Genomic DNA, 21,875 nt, shown 5'->3' with positions numbered 1-21,875 from the left:
AAGATACACATAAGATAATACATCATAACAAAGAACCAATTCCGTCCGCAATAGGGAAAGGATGAGTACTATAGAAAAACATGTGCTTAAAATATTTTATAAAAAATGCTTAAAATATTTTTAAAACATTATAAAAACATATTATAATAATAAACATCATACAATGCAATGACGTCATTACAAACAATTAATTTACAAACAAAAACATTGCAAACAATAATAAGCATTATTGTATGATGATCATACATCATCAAACATCCTAATTTTATCATAAAATTACTTCTCAAGCTGAAAGGGTAAAACAATCTTTAACGGAGAAAGGAGACTTCACAGCACAAATGATTCCATGGTTCTTATTCGTATTGTTGTAATATATTTTAAATATTTTCATGAGATAAGCTTCATAATAGTATGCAATTAAATTAATTGATGCGCTTTCAAATTATAACCTGATATATATGAAGGACAGTTCACAGAGGAAAAGGAAAAATGCATAAATATTAATATTGGTTATTAAATCTTTATGCATTATTTTAATTGGCCATAAAAACTCTAGATCCTTAATTTTTACTCATAAATTGGAAAGCATAGTGGACTCTTTGAATACACATCAAGCTTGGACCAAAACATGAACGACAGCGAGTACAAAGAAGTGGCTAATTCTTACTAACCTTTAATTTAGGAAGAGTGTTATGTTTTAAAATGTCTTCACCTGACCCTATTTTGATTATTTAAATCCAATGTATTCCGCATAATTTTATATTTATTTTATCAAAATCAATGAGATTTAAAAAAATACTTCGTTAGATAAGAAAATAATAAATACATTTTTCGTTAGCTTTATCTTGAAAGGTGTTTCCACGAGCTGAGAATCCCCTCCATGTTGGTATTGCTAAAAGAGAGGGGGGAGTTATGAAGCTAGGTTGTGTGCTCACGATCGTCCTGGGTACTGGCTTGTCTTTATCATGGGTAATTAAACCACATAATTTTTTTTTTATTTCTATCCTTTATTCTTATTGTAATGCTTTATAATAGTATATGAAATTGAAGGACTACCTTTTATTTCAAATTTATATTCCTTTTTGATATAGATTTTGACAAAAACATTTAGACGTTACTATATTCAGTAAGTCATAAACGAGAAATATTAAAATGTATACAGCATTATTTATTTAGTATCATTAAAAAAAAATACTACTATTAATTGTGAATAATTCTTGTTTGAACTGTGATCCATCGAACATTCTAATAACATAGCAACAAAAACAATATGTTCAAATGTTATATATTTATTAATCAACCTTAATACTAAACTTGATATCTCTTTTTAGAAAGTAGAATATATTCAGATATTCAATAGTAAAAAGGTAATAACCTATATTACGAAACGATTATTACGATCGCTAAGTAATAGCCAATTTTCTTTTTTTAAGCTTATTATTTTATTTAATAATTAAAAATCATATAACTTTTTCTAAAATAAAATATATTGAATAATAATTACGTGCAGAGTTGGGGAAAACTAGTTGTAGCTAAAACTATAGCTAAATTAATTATATTTGTAGATGAATAATTAAAAGATCTTATCTGTTCCTCCCAAACTAATTCTTGTAATTAACTAAGCAATTTGGTACTTTTTTTTGTTTGAAGCATTGATAACTAAAATATTAACCTATAACAACTATAGTTCATGTAGTAATCAATGGTTTTGCCCAACTCCGATCAAAAATATATTATTCATAAAAAAAAATTGATAAAAATTTTTAAAAATAAGTAAATTAAAACGCGTTATTTTTCATTATTTATTTTAATTTTAATATTTGTTTGTCAAAAACTGTATTTAAATTGTAAAAATATTATTCCAACTATCCAAAGATCCTTTTTTTTTTTTTTAATTTTCTGTTTTAATATTTTTCTACAATACAAATTTTTAAATAAATCTTATAATCTATAACTTTTTTGGAAAAAAAAAATTTCTGACCCCCATGGGTGCGTGGGTTTGAGGTCAAGATGGACAAAAAAACGGGTTGAGGGAAAGATCTTTGCATTAGGAATTCATTTGAAGAGGGACTGAGGTAATTAGATATTTCGGATAAGAGGTAGTTTGTGTGTTAGTTTGATGGTGTCGGGGCACACCAGGCTTGTTGTGTCAGTAATGGTTCAGTAACTTGTCCTCAGTCTAGACTGAGTCTGTTTGTGTGAGTCTGCCATCTTTGTGGCCGTCCTGTCGGCCCCATTGTCCTGAATAGAGGTTTTTTGCAGTGCTGGAGCCAATTAAAAAAAATTGATGTCCCTCCTCGTGATGTGAACTCTGTCGTCGTCGGTAGGTCGAGTATTGTATGTATGTGGTCAGGCTTTGCTCTTTGTAATGAAGTATGTCATACTATTCGTCTGATCATACTGTTCTGAAACTGTTGGAGCTTCTTGGCTGTAGTTGGTGCTATATTGGTCAGCAAGGGTGCTCCATAAAGTATGGCTGGCCTAAGCACACTTTTATAAATTATTAATTTGAGACGGAGGAAGAGATTAGTAGAAGTTAGCCGGTGATTAAGCCTGTAAGACTTGGTCCTAACAAGCTTGATTTTCTTGGTGCAGTGGCGAGCTAGTGTCAGATGTCTATCAAGGGTGACCCCTAGGTAAACTAGTAACTTTATAAATTGGTAAATTTTATATTCATCAATTTTATTTAAAATACACTGTTACTGACTATAGTTTATTAGATTCGAGAGGGAAAAAATAGTTATAAAAATAATACTTGACAAGACTTTATTGAAAATACCTCAAAATTATAGAAAACCACTTACCACTATATATATATAAATATACTCGCCCAAAGGGTGTAGCAAAAGTACATACAGGTACCAAAATTCAGTTCTTGTTATCGATTCAAAATGTTTTCCCTGCTAGGATCTGATTTTAAGAAAGATTATAAGAGCTGTTCGTCTGAGAGAATCAATGGTACTTCTGAATTGAAAAATATTGCAAAAGACAGAAAAAGCAAAGTTTTTCTGCACTCCAATAGGTTTTTCCTGATAATTTTGGTTATTTAATTCTAAGCTTTAAGGCTCTCTAATAGGAGCTTTGTTTTCTTTTCTGGCTTAAGTATTTTGAAGTGATGACGATCTAGTTGGTAGAAGGTTGTCTAATTGTGTCATATTCTTAAAGTTTGAACTGTTAAAGACTAAACACGCTTAGGAACTCTTCATAAACGAAAAAAAGTATCTGAAATATTGTTTTATTCCTTAAACTATCCCTCCTATAAGATCAGTCTAAATCAAACATAATAAATTCCCGTTTCTCTTGTAGACAACTATTTTACTCTTTCAATGTTCGATATTAAAACAGAAAACAATATTACCCTACCGAAGCTATGTGCATTAATAACAGCTTAAGAAGGATAAGAACTAATCTTCGATATTCGATTACCACACCAATCTGCCTTACGTTTTAGTAAAAATAAATAAATAACAAAACCTTAACAATATTACATATTGTTCATTTAAAAAGTAGTTCTAAAATAATGTTTAACTTATAATTAATAAATTTCACTAATAATTACCAACACAATAATGATATATTGACTTTAATGTGTTTTTTTTCTTTAGTCTAGATTAAAATAACATATTTTATTATAATATTATGATTAAATTAAACATATTTTAACAAAAAATTTTGGTTGCTGAAGCATAAGATCCTAATTCCAATAATTTCCTAAACAAAGGTTGTTACTGATTGTTATCTCGCAAGTTCTAAAATTTTAAAAGATTAAAAATTAATACATCTTATTTTCATAAATTGTTTTTTTGCTAATTTTTAACTTTATAAATAAATACAATAAGTAAATGTGTTTAATTTAAACTTATAATAATATCTTCTGAAGAAACAACCCATTGGTAGCACTTTCAGGATATCTTTTTTTTATGTAGTATATTACTACATATGTTCTATCACATAAATTCAGACATTGATAAAAGAAATCAGAGAGGATATCAACATTATATTTACAAGATATATAAATTAAATGTTAACAAAGCAATTAATAAAAGAAAACTAAACTTAAAGTAAAATAATATCTTAAACACATTCATTCCTGTTTACAATATTTACACTCAGCTGGGGAACGGTGAACCGAACTTTACCCCCACTTATGAAGAAAAACGAGATCTTGTTAACTTCCCGGTCCAACCGCTTCTCTGGTACTGAATCCCAGTGGAGACTGAGAGGGATTCGATGACTTATAGGATAGGATGTCCAGGGCCTATCTCCTTTTCAGATACCGCGGAATCGGAATGGAAGGGAACAAAGAACAAAAAGGTTACGAAGTATTGTAGTTTTGTGAGAAAGGAGGTTGAAATTAAAGAAAATTCACTTATTCTAGATTAAATCTGCTACAAATGGAATATTGAGATCTTTGTGGGAAATTAGTACAGCTAGGAAATTAGTACAGCTACGATGTTAAATATAAATATATATATAAATATATAAATATATATATTAAATATAAATATGTAGTTAAAAAATTAGTACAGCTACGTTGTTTAATCACTTTGCAATTTACAACCCGGAGTGAACAAGAAAACAAGGTGTCTGAGCGGGATAAGACATTCGAGATTAATTAAGTAAAAAATTGATAGTCAGATTCCAACTAACAAAAATAAAGATAAGAGCTAATTAATTGTTTCGGTATCGAATAATGACTGTAATAATTTTATTATGGTAGGTCTATGATGGGATACTTGAATTATTTTGTTCAATGTCAAATAAAAATAAATTAAAGAAATATAAAATATTAAAAAAAAAATGTTCTATAAAATCATTTGAGGGGGCTCGATTTAAGTTAAAGCTTAACTCCTCAGTAAAGAGACAATCATCCGGCACCTTTATTCGGTAATAAGTACTTTCATAAAAAGCTACTTCTATTTATGCACTGTTTTATCTGTGGGTCGTTAATAAATAGTCAAAAAGGTAATACACTATTGCATGAGTATAATCTTCTTCAAGAAATAATGCTCCCGAAACGGCTGTTTTTAATGGAACGGTTTTTTAAATTTATTATTTACAATATATCACTGAATTTTTACAGCAAAAGTAGCCTTTGCTAGCACTGTTGCTTTTACTAGGTTTCATCGATATTTATTTATTACGTTTACAAGGTTGATAATTGAACATTGTAATTTTTGAAAATCTAGTGATTATTTATATAATAATTGAAAAGATAATATTATTCATTTCTTAAATAACAACCTTCAATTTTTTCGCTAACATAAATTTAAAAAACTGTGAGTTTATATGGCACATTTTATTACACGTTATTGGTTCCATGTACCCCTCTGAATTTTTTACCCAGAGTGGTGCAAGCATTGAATAGAAAACATCAAGATGTGTTTTTTTCTCTGTGCAGTATTCATATCGTAAGTCGTTTTATCTCAATCAGCAAGAGATAGAAATTAATTTAAAAAAGTATTAAACAATTTTTTATGTTAGATTAGATTATATGTTTTTTATTTATATGCAATATGTTTTCAATGCCTTGTTTACCCATTCCCCTTTCATCGCCGTATATTTCAAGAAAGTTGAAATAGTATTACATCATCCATACTAATACATTTCCCATTTCTGAAAATTACGTCCGGTTTGGATCTTAGGGCTTTATTATACCCATTTTTTTTTTTGTTTGCTCCAAATGTTTCTGAAAATCACAAATATTGGAATAATTCCACCAAACTAAACGGAAACTAGGGGTACTTTAGTTCAAATCAGGGAGAAAGGCACAGATCAGACCTATATAAACCGATTAGAACTAAAGGTAAAAAATGGAACGTTTCTGGAATTTTCGTTAATTTTAAAATATTTTTTCCCATTTATAAAGGAATAAAATTTATTTTTCTGAATGTATAATGAGCACAAATTTAACTCTCACACAATTACAATAATACTTAATCAGGATAAAGGGTGGTTATGAATGTCACGTCAAAGCTAGACATCAGTATGCAAAAAATTATTTTAAAAAAATTTACCTGAAATTATCCATTTTTTTCAATAATGACATCAACTACAATGATCCGATTTACTCTTAACAGTTTATTTTAATCCTCCAACGTTTTGGTCAAGGAGACAACCTCAATTATAGGCTAGTCACAATTTCTTTAAAAAATGTTTTTCATTTGCAGACTAATTGCCTATTCCATATAATTTAACATACACTCTCAATGAAAAAAACTATTCTTTATTTTTTTTTCTTTTTTTTACTAAACATATCAACAACTTTTTAGTAAAAAAGGGAAAAACAATTTTGAAGAATAGTTTTTGTATTGAGACAAAATGTTTTATTAAATGACATGTTCAATTAGCCTGTAAATGAAAGACATATTTTAAAGAAATTGTGACTAGTCAATAATTGAGGTTGTCTCCTTACTAATGGTCTGAGGGCCGAAACGTTGGAGAATTAAATTAATCTGTTAGAGTAAATTGGATCATTGTAGTTGATTTTATTATAAATACAAACAATTAATTACTAAATCTATTAAATTAGTATACTAATTTATTTTTTATTTCTATGAAAATACAAATTTTATTTGACGCTAAAAACGAATCTGACTTACTTTTTTCTTATAAAAAAATTGTTTTGACCAATTTTAATCGAAGCATCTTTTGGTTGTTGCAACTTTATGCAAACAATCTCATTAAGATTGCCAAATTTTTTTTTTGTAAGCAATATATAAATACAAATCAATTTATTTTATAATAATCTTTGAATTCATTTGTGCAATAATATTAAACATATCTTAAATTATTTAAATAATTTAATCGGTATTGTAACTTCAGCCTATTTTCTAATACTTTCCTTGTTTGACCAAAAACGTTTTATTGAAAACAATGTTCCCACGACTGTTGTAAGTGGTATTAATATCAAATCTTTCCCAGATAGTTACTTCTACTATTGCTTCCTAACCACCCAGTTAGGAGTAAAATATCAGATTGGAATTTTAGCTGAGTTAATTAAAAAAGGAGAATATTTTTTAATAATTTTGCAATATTTATTTTTCAAGTTTCAGCTTTAGCTAGGACATTTATGTTCTTTCTTGGCCTGATTCATTAAGCAATATTTCTGAAACAACAAATATTCAGACCTCTTCATGATATATTTCTGTTACTTTTTCCCTATGAAAAAATAATTTAAAAAATTTTTTGAGATGGATTCAACAAATTAAATTGTATACAGATACATACCAAAGTGCGCCATAATGTTGTTCTTCAACATTAATATTAATAAAGTAGATTATCGAGATTCTCTGATCTTCAGATAGCATGGCTTCTTTGTTATGTTAGCGTAAAAACAAAAAATAGATATAGAATCTACCTATGGGTACTTGCCAAAGATTTTTCAAATTTCATAATATAGTTTATGAAGCAACATTAGTTTATGATCACCGTCAATAAAGTGTTGTATTTCGTGAACACAATCATTCTTATCACTATTGTAAAATTAATTTACAATAACTAATTATTATTGGTAATTTAACTTTGTACATCGCAGACAAACAGTAATAATTCAGAATCCACCTTGCTATTGTCCATCCGAAGATATATTAATCATATCTGTTTCTGTGACTTTTTTTTTTATAAAATTCTTGTGGTGAAGACTGAGTAGACACTTTTACTAATTAATTAACGTCATGAATATATTCTCATGTTACGAAAAAATTATTTTATTATATTATATAAAAGAATTTTTTAAAATATTTATTATTTGAAAATTTCTGATATTCACTGTTAGGTATTTTATAGAGTATTACCAATGGGTAGTTTCTCTATATGCCTGTATCATCCCATTATGATCTTACATCAAATTTACTGAATATATTTTTATGTAAATACAGTTGTAAATATCAATAAATAAAATGATTTCGTTATAAAAATAATAATATTTTAATCTATTTAATACTATTTTTACAGAATAAAGAGAATACTAAACATAGATAAAATATACCTAATTAATATTAGAGTATAAACTATAAAGCATTTTTTTTAGTGTAAAAAATTTTTGTTTGAATTTGAACATTGCTTAAATGCACAATCATTGATTGAAAATATTCATTCTTATTAATATTATTAAATAAACAATTCCTTAGTATTAGTATTAGTAAAGATCTTTATTTACTAGGAGAGAGCAAAGTTATTTTTGGTTATTATACACCTAAAAAACTGGGACAAACTTGAAAACGTTTCAAAAAATGATATATTTTTGTACTCATTTTATTCTGCTCCTAAAAAAACACATACATAATCTAAAATAACAAAATACATATTTCAAGTTTTATTTTTCAACAAACCCCCATATGCAGGAAAACAAATATTCTGAATGTTCTTATTCTTATCTTATGGACTAGATGTTTTGACTAAAACCACTATCAAGTAAAGCTTAAGCGATAAATCTACCAATGAATTTTAATTTGAAATGTTTGGCCAAAAACATTTCATGCCAATGCGGCCATAAGCAAAAAGTAAAATGGTTAATTGAACTTTGATGAAAATCACTGCATACTAAATGTCTACCTAATCATTGATTTCAAGATCTCATTTTATAAGAATAACCATAATTAATCATAATAAAATGTAAATTTTATTTTTACAAAAGGACATTAACTTTAGGTATGGTGATAGCTACGGCAAGTAATGAATTCAAAACTTGCTAACCTGTCATTCATTTTTTCCTTTTTCTAGGAGCTCTTTCCTGGGGCCATAAACGGCAAAAATAATATAAAATGATAGAAAACAAATTATTCTTATTAAACACCTATTTTATGAAACACCTAACACTTGATAAAACCAGTACATTGCTAATAAATAAAAAAAGCTAATTAAAATACTTCTTTTAGAAAATATCAGTTTTCCAGGAAATCGAAAAAATGTTACGGCTTCGGTAAATACTAGAGGTTAGTTATCTCATTGAATGTCGTCTTAACAAAAAATATATCAAATACCATTTTTATTACAAAAACATTTGATAAAATACCGGAGAGCTAATATTATAAATTACCTAATAGTTAACTTTTTTTTTTAAATTTACTTTTATAAATTCTTCCTCTACGCATGAATACATATGCGACTTTGAGTATTTGGTAAAATGTCCAGTCTAAACCAGATATTACCAATATATCTGTGAATGAACAGCAAGACAAACATTTACTAAGCATTTTCTTTGATATATAAAATTAATACACTAATAGTAATTATTATTAAAATGCCGACATTCAGATTCAAACAAGAATTTAGAATAGAAGTCAAACAGAGTTGGCAGGGGACACTCTATGAGACCAGTTGCATGTATTCGTCTGTAAATTGATGTTGTATACATATAATGTCTTAGTCTCTATATTTTCTCAATATAGATAAATAAAGTTTATTTTACACTTCTCTGCCGCTGAATTATTTGTCTATCAATACATACTGCTGCTTCTCGTTTACATTATCCTCAGATCTTACGCCGAATTCTTGACGAATTCATAAAAGAAATAATCCCCTTTTGTATCTTCCAAAACCTAGACTAGCAGTGAGATGCCGCTTAATTGTGACTAATTCACTTGGACACGTTCCGAAAACTGATTCGCTACGCTTCTGAGCTGTTTGCGAATTCTAGGCTCACGCACATAACAATTGACCAAATGATCGTTTGAATGATAATGAAGTAAAAATAAATTGAGTAATTATAAATTGGTATGATGCTAAAAAAATTTACCTCTTACATTATTTATGTATCACCATTAAATTAAAAAAAAAAATTAAATTTAAAAAGATCGTTAATTATCAAGTTGAATTGAAGAATAGCAGCAGTATGTCAATTATAAATGCTTAGAAAATATGTCATTTCATGGCTAAAATGGTGATAGAAAAAATATTCTATTCAGTTGTTAATGTTCAATCCCACCAATGTTCAAGTACTTTGTAATTACTTATTATTCTACATTAACTGTTGCATAATAGTTTACACCGTGTAACTGTGTAACTGTGTAAATAAGGCTAATAGTTTACACCGTTAAACTACTAAATATTTTGCACCTGTTGACCGGTTGTTTATGAGATCACTTGCGGCCTTGTTTTTTTCGGAAGCTTAGCAATTTTTTTTTATATTGTTTTACTTATGATTTTAGGTCCTTAAGTTCACTAACATGAAATAGGAATTAAGGCGTTATCCTACAAATTACCAACCTATTCTATCCCAAAGGTTCACTACAAAATTAAAGTCAACCCGCTCAGGCCGGATTCGAACCGGCACCCCTTTTGACACTATAATGCTAAGTTTGTAAATCAACACGCTCTGCCATCCATCACCACAATTAGCGAATTTTTAGTCAAAGTTGTACAAGATATAAGTACAGAACTCCAATTATCTATCCAATTCGGGTACGAGACCTTGCCGGTTAAACAGGAGATCCCGTTAACCCGGAATGTACAAAAAGAAAAAGTACAATATTAATTTAACTCTTATATTAGGTAAATATTAAATTCAATACAAAATTTCATATAAAGGTGATATGTATACTAATATATGATAAAGTTAAATTTATTTATATAATTAAATAAAAACATCTTTAGATACATAATTTAAGTGTACAAACGTTTTTTCAGATTCCAATATTAGTCAAAAAGTCAATTATTTTGGTGATTATATTTCCTATTTAGTATTTTTTTTTTCAATTATTTATTGGTGTCATTAATTTATTTATTTTTAGTAATTTTCGTATTTATTAATTATAGAATGTATTTTATTTTTACCGCTGATTAATTCCAATAGCCAGTCAGCGGAGTTTTACTAAACGAGAAGATTTTTTTAAGCAAGTAGGTTGGTCGATGTACATGTCACAATCTCACAAGAGGAGATCATAACACAAAAAAGACAATAATTCCCTGCAGGACCCGCCCCATTAACACCCCCGGGTAGCCACGTTCCTATATCACTTTTGAAATATTAACTTGAAATGGGAAGAAGAAACTTTAAGATAGTTCAATGGAGTAATATTTAAAAAGCGCCTGAAATTGAAAAATGGCGTCACTGTCTGTACCTTGGTCTTAACCGTGTAGGACGCGTAGAGATTAAAGAACTTTTTTTTCTTATATTCAATAGACTTCTTTTGGTTTTCTGATAAAATTAATTTAACACAGTAACTAATTAGGTCACTTTTCTGTTTTTCGTCTATAGCTTCTAAACAGTTCATTTTAGCGAAACAGTTATATTGTAAGAAATTAAATTCTGCGTCATAATTAAAACCATATAAATATGTTATGCTACTCATGCGAGGCAGAATTTAATTTCTTATACTATAACTGTTCCGCTAGGATGAACCCTTTTGGAGTTATAGACAAAAAATAAAAATAATTACTAAATTCGTTACTTTACTAAATTAATTAGCTAATTAGTAAAGGTTTTGTATAGTCAGAAATGTATTTCCACAGTAAGTGAGATAGAAATTCTTTTTTATAATTATTTGGATATGCAAGTTGAGATGGATTTCTTGCATTGGGCTCCTGTAATATTTAAACTTAAGAACTTTTTTGCATATATTCAGTTGACTTCTTTTAGTTTTCTAATAAAATTGTGACCTGAAATTTTTTCGTAATTTATTTTCATATTAGTTAATATCTTTATTATATCATTAACTTCTAGTGCATAAAATGTTTCTTTTTTTTTTTTTTTTAATATTACAAAGTAAGCAGAAATAACACGGCAGGAAACCGAAATGTTCTCAAATCTGTATTATCAAATATTTTCTGATTAAAATGTTTAGCCCTAATTGCACAATTATTTCTGTGACAAACAGTTGATTACTTTAGTAGGCTCTGTAAGCAGGAAACAAAATAACTAAAATATTACCTAAGAAAATATAGCTTTAACAAAAGTTGTGAAATATACCTGGATATATAATATAGAAAAAGGAGTTTCCCATAGGGCAGTATTTTAGGACATTTGTATCAAGTTTTAAAACCGTGAATCATATTTTACTTTTTTTTGGAAACAAGACGTTTCTCAATTGGCCAATTAAACTGTAACACTGAATGGAGATTGAATTCACTACAAAAAACCTTCTTCGGTCTATCTTACTCAGAAATTAAGAGTCGTATATGCAAAACTCAAACCTGGACAAGCAGCGTAACCCTATTTACGCCCACTATGGAAGAAAGATTTTTTCTGCCCGTTTGGTGTATGTTATCAACCTCTTAATCCTGAAAAATTATAGATTTTATCTCCCCGACATGACAATCTGTGAAGAGAGATGAAAATAAAAAGAGGATTCATTGACACTACTTACGCAACAACCTGTTAACCATTCACAATAACGTGAATATTATTCAAACTGATCGTTTGTGTATTTTCCTCATACGTCAACATATATCTTCTTTTTTTTTTAACATCCAAAGAAATTACTTTATTATTATTGTTATTTACTTATTTCTCTTTGGCGATACCCCATATATAAATAGAGTTCGCCTCAACTCACAGAAGTGGTAAACTATATACAAAATTTTAAAAAAATATATACAAAAATCAAATAAGTAAGCGAAAGTTATGAACCATTGAATAAAAAAGGAATTCATTTCTCTCTCAACATTGATATAAAAATAAACAACATGATACAGTTTAACATTCATAAATAAATAATGGAAGTTTAATGGTTGACCGTATGTAATATATGGTAGGAAGGTAGTATGGGTGGCGGTCAAGAAATGTACAAAGTAGTAAAAAATAATTATTAATAACCAGCGTTTGTCACACTATGTGTAGCTTCATCAGGGTTAAATTAGAACAAGATACGAACAGGTTAAAATATGACAGAACAATAGAATATAAATTAGAATAAAAGAGGAACTCAGTATGTGAAGAAAATTCATTACTTCAAGTCATTAAGGGTTAGGGGTGCAGTTCTTTGTAAAGAAATACTGTTACTAGACCAACAGTTGTGCAAGGAGGTAACTCGCACTCGACCGCCAGATTTTTACCTAATTTATGATGATCTGCGTTGATCTGGAAGGGCTCCCTTACAGTCACGGTTACAGTGAAATAGGAAATATCTATTGGCCACAGCTGATTCGAGCCGGGGTCCACAGAGTTTATAGTTCAGTTAATTCAAATTAATAACAAATACAGTAATGAGTAATAGAATTGTTAATGCAAAACTAGAGAAATGAATATTGAAGACAATATTTTATAGATGTAGTAACAAATGTGGTAAAACTAAAAGAAAGAGTGGTGAAGTAAATGAGGTATAAGTAGAGAGATGAGGTGTAGGTGCAATAACAGATATGGGGGAAGGAGGGGTAGGTGAACGGATAAGTAAAATATAGAACGAGATAATAAAGAAAAATAATAATAAAGTTAACATTAACCTGCGACCTTAAGAACTCAGAGTGAGGTAGAAGGAGATGAAAAGAATGGAATTTATTACTGACAATTACTCTCACCATAGTCTACTACTCTAATGGATTTTTGGCAACGGTTTATAACCGAAAAATCTAACGTATATGATTGTTATATGGTAATTAAAAGGTTAGAACGGGAATAGGATGAGATCAATTGTATAAGATAAATGAAAGGTTAAAATAATACATAAACAGAGGGGAGTAATTAAATAAAAGTAAAAACCATGAAACATGAGAAAAATAATGATGAAGTAAATAAAACTAGCATATGGATAATACAATGGAGATGTATTAGTAATCAAATAGATGGAATGCGATATAAATATAGTAGATATAATAGATATTAGGTAGACAGTCTATACTATAACTGTATATCTAGTTTATGTAGAATTAATTTACATCTATGTAAACATAGTCCGAAATAAAACAACAATGACTAATAGTAACAATAATGAGTGTCGACAATAGTCGGAACATGGAGTAAGACTGAGAGAACAGGATGGGAGAAAAAAAAATTTAACATCAATCAAAAATTAAAAAATAAAAAGTAAATTCAAGGAGATGAGTATAGATTAGAGTAGATAGAATAGGGTTGAAGTTGTTTTAATGTACGAGTTAATAATGTTTCATAAGGTTTGGGCAATGTCTGCAACTAAGGGAGAAGTAATCTTTATCAACTTAACTGGTTTTTCTTCAAGGGTGATATGCAGAGACTCTAGCTATGAGGTATTTTTTATGGTTGGGACTGTAGCATGGATAGAGGATTTATAAAAGTTAAAAGAGTGGTTAAGGGTCAGTTTAGCTACCTCAAACTCCGTATTTCCCAACACAAATCATGCATCAACTCCCGTAATCCTTTGGTCTCTAAACTATCTGAACACGCGCTAACCCTCAAAAACTCCTCCAACTTAGATAAAGCCTCTATCTTCGCTACCGTTCCAAACATATATACGAGTCTCTCGATGTCAATCATATCCTATACCTCATCTATTAATCTATCATAATCATTTTGTTACGTTTCACGTTTCGAAACGGGGTACAAAAATATAGAATAGTGATTAGTTTAAATGGAAGTTATTTTCAGCTCATCAGATTAACAAACAATTTCCTAGGAATGAAATGTAGAACGTATAATTAATGGTTAATGATTTATCCTTTTAGAAAAAATTAACGGACCGTAGTGTTAAATGTAGGTCATCCAAGGAAGCTAGTTTTTACCATGGGTAAATGGATAAGCGAAAGTAGTCAATGGAATTTGAGACGATGACACTCATGGAAGTACAAAACTCTGACTGAACCTAAAGTAACTGATTAGTTGGCATACGAAGGCTTTGCTTTGTCCTTACTTATATGGTTTAAATTAGAGGTGGAACCTTACTGAACATGTATTGTCATAGAATAGCATTACGAAGTATGAGCAGTATAACTTTATCGTCAATAAATTATGGTAAATTTCATTGCTTCTAACTGTTGCCTAATGAATCTTTAAGAAGAATTGGATATCATACCTCCCAATTGAATATGAAAAGCTAAAGGTGTCAACTCTTCATCATAGGCCATAGGACACATGGCTATTGAGTTTAAGTTTTCAGAATTCTTATTGCTTTCGATAAACATCTGAAATTAACGTCCAGTTTGAACCGGTTTTCGATGAATTTATAATATGACAAACCATATACTGCAAAATCTCTTATCTGGCCAAATAATGTTCATATATGTCATTTATAACTTAATAATATTGTGATTAGAACAGCTACAAATTTTGATCTCGTGAAAAAAACCCGAAGCATTCTTGTGTTTTTAACCAAGATAGACTTAGGTGAGAGCATCCTGTAAGCATTTCTAAGAAATACCGTCTGATCCCTAGATTGAATTCAACAAATATTTGAATTTACAAGACTCGTTCTTGAGAGGGAGCTACAACCATGGGATGCTAGGCGGTGAAATGGGATTGTGGGCCGATGAATCGGAAGCAGAAAGTACTAGCCGTTGTTGGTCGGCCCAGAGAGTATGGCCCACACGACTAAGGGGATAACACGTCACTTCCGGTTAGGCAGCGGCCTTCTCAATTCCCTGTTTCCTGGCCACTTTACACAGGACGCCGCTAGGTTCCTCAGGGTTCCCTTACACTCTGGGTCAATGTTTTCCAGTCCAAACTTTGTTCAGGAAAACCCATCAACTAGAAATTTCCTTTTGGTTAGGCAATCTTTTAATTGTTTTTTTATGTTACTGTACCGATTCTTTTTATCAATCTTAAATATCATTCTAGTAATGCTGTTAAGGTGCTGTCCATAATTGCTATGAAGTTCGATTTTAGGGCGGTGCATCGGCTCTATTTTCATATCGGCTATAAAAGGAAAGGTCTAAAATCAAATTCAAGCATTTTTCAAAGATATTTATCTCGAAGATCAAGAACTAATAAGTTATTATTAGGTTACCATAAATTTGAAAAAATTATTCAAGAAAAGTAATCAAGGAAAACGATTAAAGGATTTACGAATGAAATACACAGGGTAGGGTCATCACTCCTACGTCCACCCTGGGTGAGTCGCCTCCTGTAGGCTGAGGGCCCTCACGCACCCCAGGAAAAAAGTAGGAGATGGAAATGTAGATTACCGACATGAATAGTAGTTCATGGGTACCGTCTATTCTCTCGACATTGCATAATTTAATAAGCATCCCAACCGCCCCCATACTTACAGTGTTTTCAAATAAATATTTTCAAATTTATTTCGTCTTAAGAGTTTTAAATTTTTTTTTTCATATTTTCCGCACCATTTGCACGCATAAAAACCCGAGAGTTGTTAACGATTTTCAATTTATTGCCTGCAGGATAAATTCGTCTTAAAATCTTATTTGAAGTCATAACCCGTAAAGAAAAAAGTGTGGCAGTTTTGGGACTGACCGATAAACCGGCCATGCCTTAAGGCAAAAAATCGTACTTCCAGAATAATTATAATTTGAATATAACACCTATTTCTTAAGTCAATTTTTTTTATTTTGTATTTAAATACAGGATCTCACTTAGTCGAACCGGCACTACCGGGATTGTTCATCTCCTCTAAGCTCTTACTATTCTATTACAATATACACGTTTTTCTCGTGATTAGCGTTGCTAGCTCCGTTTCATCTCCCATACATTTTTCTTAAGTTGTCGAATATTGGTAAAGAAGTCTGAAACAAAGTACTTTTTGTTTTGAAGTCATTTAAAAAAAAAATTACACTATTCCATTGCAAATTCCAGGTGTAGATAAGCTGGAAAAGAAATGAATAGAAACTGCTAGTGCTAGAGACGGGACTTTTCACAGTAAAAAAACGGTTGTAAAAATTCCAACAAGTGCAGTAAAAAAACCAAAACGTGTAGTAATTTAAACATATTTTTATTTATTTTACTTTTGAAGGAAGAATTTCATTTATTATATCCTCATTTATTTATTTGTCTTATCCAAGACCTATGTTAATTTATATATTTTTATAAAGAAAAAATATATATTACTAAATGTCATAACAAAAAAGGTTTTGTAATAATTTCAATTCATTATCAGTTACATTAAGCATTTTCATTATTTTAAACCAATATGACTGCTTAGAAAATACTGAAATAACAAATTGGCTTTAAAAAAACATCAATGAACGCTTAATATAGCTGTTAATAAAATAGGAATTATTGCTGTTTTTTTAAATAACCTTGTTTATGATAAAATCATATTTTTTTTTTTTTATACCCCCATTAAATATTTCATTTTAAATTTTTTTAAGTGATTTACACATAGGAAGTGTATTTTAGTCATTTGCAATTATTTTGCCTGAAAATATTGATACTTAGAGGAAAATAAATTGGACAATATAATTCAATGTACAAAACAATAAATACATCGGATTTAATTTAAGCACAAGCGTAATTTTGATTGGGCAATAAGCCTCTCAAACATTACTTACAAAACTTCCTCCTCTGACTTCCATCCAAGCCCAATCTCAACCATGGCGATATGTAACAACTTCCCATCAACGTCTATGTCTAACCCTAGATATTTACTCGTCTGTTCAATTTTTTATGTATGTTTTATTATTAAGAGAAATGTTGTTGATCATGGATATTTCGGTCATCGATACTTTGTTACTTCTCTTGTATTTACCAAATGCTGGTAATATAATACTCCTAAAAATGTTGTTACGGTGTTAAAATGAAGGATTTTAACAAAACCACTTCCCGCCTTTTTATGTGGGTTGAACCTATTTCTTTTATTTTCAAACCGCAAAGATAAATATGAAGCAAGTTTTAAGACAAGAATAATATTGTTTATTAAATTATATTATTGAAGAAAAAGGAAAGCTCAACTGCAATGCAGAGAAAGCATTGTAAAAATAAATACAATTTTGACTTTTATTCATGATGAACTTGATAGATAGAGATAGATGGGAGGATTGCGTTAAAACTGATATAGTAAAATTGGGTTTGGAGGGGCATCACTGGTAGAATGTATGTAGAGAGCGATTGATAGTATCGGCATTGAACCTTCGGGTTTGTTAGTCCTTCATTATGATGATTATTATTATTATTCATGCTGAACTATAGGATAACGCATTCGTTTCGTCTTAGTTGTAGTACATGCGAACTTTAAGCCCTAATAGACAATAAATAAATTACTTTATCTGATCCTATTTTAATCCTCTATTAAGATTAATCCTTGAGGAATTATTAAATTTTAAGTGAATAAAATTTAATTTTAATTTAATATTTAAAAATGTGAAAAACGGGATACTGATACAGGGTCAACCTGTCCTTTAGATACACCAGGTGAGAAATGGCATCAAATCTTCTTCTTATCCTCACACCAAGATATGTAACCTCCTCACACAGTCCCTCTCTCCTTGGATAATCATATGCACTTAATTAACAAGCAATATACCTGTAGAACGTTCTTTTAGCTTAGTTAAAATATATATGTCAATCAGTACACTTATTACGTAAAAATATAATAAAGGAGGCGTACCTGTACCCTCAACTTGTACAGTTTTAGTCGAAGAGTGTAAATTACAGGGTCAATAGTAGAAGTATCTTCGTACAAAAAAAATATATTTCTTTTCGTTTCTGTATGCATCGGTTTGTGTGATAAAAGGTGTCCGAATATTTTTAGAGAGGTTTGGAGAAATTTTTTTTTTAAATATTTATTTATTGCTATTTACAACTGTACATTATAATACATTTAGTAAATCTGATCTAAGTTAAATTGGAGTGTTACAGGCGGGTAGAGAAACTTCCCATTGGTAGCACTCTAATGACATTTTACATTAGCTGGTCTCGTGGCCATCTTCTTTTCAGACGCCTCGGAGGATTGTCAGAGATGGAAGAGGATGCAAGATTAGAAACTAGGGGGTTTGAGTGGTTAGAGAGTTTATAATGGAAGGAGTGATATCTGGTTCGGACTAAATCGGTTACATAGGGAACATTAAGGTCTTTATGTATGATTTTATTTGTGACAAAGTAAGGAGCAATGAGGATTTTACGAAGAATTTTGGATTGTAAGGATTGAATACGAGAGGCATTCGAAAGTTTAGTGGAGTCCCAAAGCTCAACTCCATATGTCCTGATTGGCCTTATTACAGTCATGTAGATCAGTCTTTTGTAATGTGTTGGAAGTTTAGACCGTTTGTCTAGTAAGTGCTGTAATAGTCGAAATCGACGTGCAGTTTTTAATATGGTGTGAGGATTCCAGGTTAATCGTTTGTCCAAATGTAGTCCAAGGTAGCGGATCTGTTCGACAGGGGTTAGGAGTAACATCATTAAATGAAACTGTAGGGCAGTCAGTAGATTTACGACGAAGGGTAAAGGTGATTTGATGGGATTTGTTGGAATTTATCTTAATCCTCCAATTACGACACCAATCTTCCAGCGCTGTGATATGGGATTGGAGATTTTGGGATACAATTAATGGGTTATTTTTAACAGCGAGCACACATGTGTCATCGGCATACGTGGTGAAGATAGTGTTAAGATTGGTTGGAATGTCAGCTGTATAGACGGTGTAGAGGATGGGACCAAGGATACTACCTTGAGCGACACCAGCGGACTGAGAATAGAGGGATGAATAGGGAGAAACATTATTCACCAAATTCGTATTTTTAATAAATTACCATGTAATTCGTATTTTTCAGAAATATCTAAATCGTGTTATGACGTACTCTGAATGAACTATTTGTTTAAAAAATTTAACGAACTTTACAAGTTGTAGTTTCAGCTATTGCTAATTTTTGCCCATCACTGCATCCTACTGTCTTATTGGACATTCTAAAACAGCGGTTCTCAAACCTTTTTTACTGCAGTGCCTTTATCTGTCTGAAAAAAAGTGACGGCACAATCTTCCTTATAGGGGCTCAATGCGTAGCAAAAGAATGCTAGTTTAAAATAAATACTCCAATAAAAATTTAAAAAACGTTGATCTTGTATATGATTTAGTAGAAAATGCTCCAATGTTTATTAAAATACAAAATATAAGAAGTAAAACTTTAAGAATATTAAAACTATATGACTAAATAATAAAAGTAAACTTTAAGTAAAGTATACTATTGTGAATACGTAACCGTTAATAAAATATAACTATGTAAAAAAAAATTATAAATAAGAATGTATTACTCAAACCCTTTACCTTTCATAACTATTTTATTGTACTAATTTATATATTATTTAAAAAATATATATATAATTTTTGTTAGATGGGCCTGTAAAGTAAATGAGCGACAAGTAAAGTCGTTGAAACACTTAGAAATAATTTCCTAGGAATCAAGAAAATGTATGTAGAAATTGCTAAAGAAAATATATGAAAATATAAAAATCTGATTCCTAATCATAATACTTGATGCAAAAGGTACCGACACAGGATCGGTTTTCTATTGTCTTCGGTTGATTGTTTCTGTCTTGTGGGTAAACAGATCTGCAAAAAATACTTCTGATTATACATCACTTATCATCATTAATATAAATATACACTAATTCAAATTTTAGTATGAACTGCACTAATACAAATATCTCTTCCTTCAACTGAGGTATACAATGAGGTTGCAGGAACTACACTGAACTCTCCAGGAGCTATATGTGCTTAACGCGTCGATGAGACAAAGCTGACATTTTCCGATAGCATTCATGTTTATATAGTGTTTCTATTCTATTCTATATAGTCATCGATAAGTGTGATTTGTAATTGAATATTTTTTTAAAAATATTTTAATTTTTTTTTTTATAAACTCGTGCCCAATGTATAAATAAAACATTATTTTCATAGTTTAAAGTATAATTTGTTTAAACATTAGCCTATCTTCAAATGTATGGTTTGCCTATTGGTAATTTAGACATAATATTTTTTAAAAATTTTATTGAAGCCTCAGAAGAGATTACTGTATTTTAAATGAAGATCCAGAAAAAAAAATAAAGTAGCTCGAAAATAAAAAATTATCTATCGGAACTTTTAACAATATGTAAATATTATAAAAATCAAACATTTAGTAGATATATAAAAGAAACAATAAATAAAAATAATAAGCCTTTAATATAAAAATAAATAATGAAAAAAAAATTGCCAGAAATGCGGTTCTATTGTAATGGTTAAATAAATTAGTATTAAAGGTGACAAAATAGAATACTGAGTTGGGATGTCTCCGAAAAGGTGAAGAAATAACTTAAATAAATAAGCCACTCCGATAGGTTGAGGCTTGAAAATTCCCGCAAAAAAATATTGTAGACTATTACTATAAAGTAACAGAAACCTCATTCTCACATTTACAGAAACTTTCGATAATTTCCAAAAAAAATCGTGGACAATGACTCACAATATATAGTCGAATATTATTCAAACAGATTGGTTCAGTTAGCACTAATCTATCATAGAGGGGATCTGATAGTGGGCTGCAATAATCACTCCTTAGCCGCAGATGTTTATGATGAAGTTGATCCTCTGTCTGTTGCTGGGAAACGCTAACCAAACTAGCTCTCACTGGCCGTATGTTAATTCGAGGAGGTAAGCTGCTAGGAAAAGTGAAGCCAAAAAGGTGATTCCCGTGATAAAATCCAAGAGCGTGAAAGAACAGCCAATCACCTTCTATAAGTTTTGATTACAATGACTGACATTCCTATTAACTGAGGTAAACCTGAGCCCTGATAGCAGAGCCAAACTCCAACTTTTTTGCTTCCCTTTTACTTTGAAGGAAATTAGGGTATGCCGCCCCTCTAGTAATTCGTACGCTCAAACTTCATCACACTACTGAGAAAGAAATTTATTCAATCATGCTGCCCAAATACATCGGGTTGCTACATTACACAGCATACTGATCAATCCGTGATCGGACATATATAAATTTATAAATTACATTTTTTTGATATGATACAATATAATAGAAAGATAACATTTTTTTTTCCACACATTATTATTTTACAATTAATATCAGTCTACAGACTAAATACAAGC

The 21,875-nt window shown here is 29.9% G+C and overlaps 1 protein-coding gene across 2 annotated transcripts in view; it reads left to right on the top strand.

Annotated features, from left to right (window-relative positions):
* zyd (sodium/potassium/calcium exchanger zydeco) overlaps positions 1-21,875 on the top strand; it is a 71,037-nt gene that overhangs the window by 7,906 nt on the left and 41,256 nt on the right. Inside the window, exon 1 of one of the 2 annotated variants that reach the window (XM_014438666.3) lies at positions 863-969. The exons of the other annotated variant lie outside the window; for it this stretch is intronic. Within the exon in view, the coding sequence (XP_014294152.1) occupies positions 966-969 (4 nt within the window). The 5' untranslated portion in view covers positions 863-965. Of the gene's footprint in view, positions 1-862; positions 970-21,875 lie in introns of those variants that run through there. 2 annotated transcript variants of the gene reach the window in all.

This window comes from Halyomorpha halys, unplaced genomic scaffold, assembly GCF_000696795.3.
Source record: "Halyomorpha halys isolate HHAL.00 unplaced genomic scaffold, Hhal_1.1 Scaffold64.1, whole genome shotgun sequence".
Taxonomy (NCBI): Eukaryota; Metazoa; Arthropoda; class Insecta; order Hemiptera; family Pentatomidae; genus Halyomorpha; species Halyomorpha halys.
The sequence above is the reverse complement of the archived record's forward strand: the minus strand, read 5'-3'. Positions and strand labels throughout refer to the sequence as shown.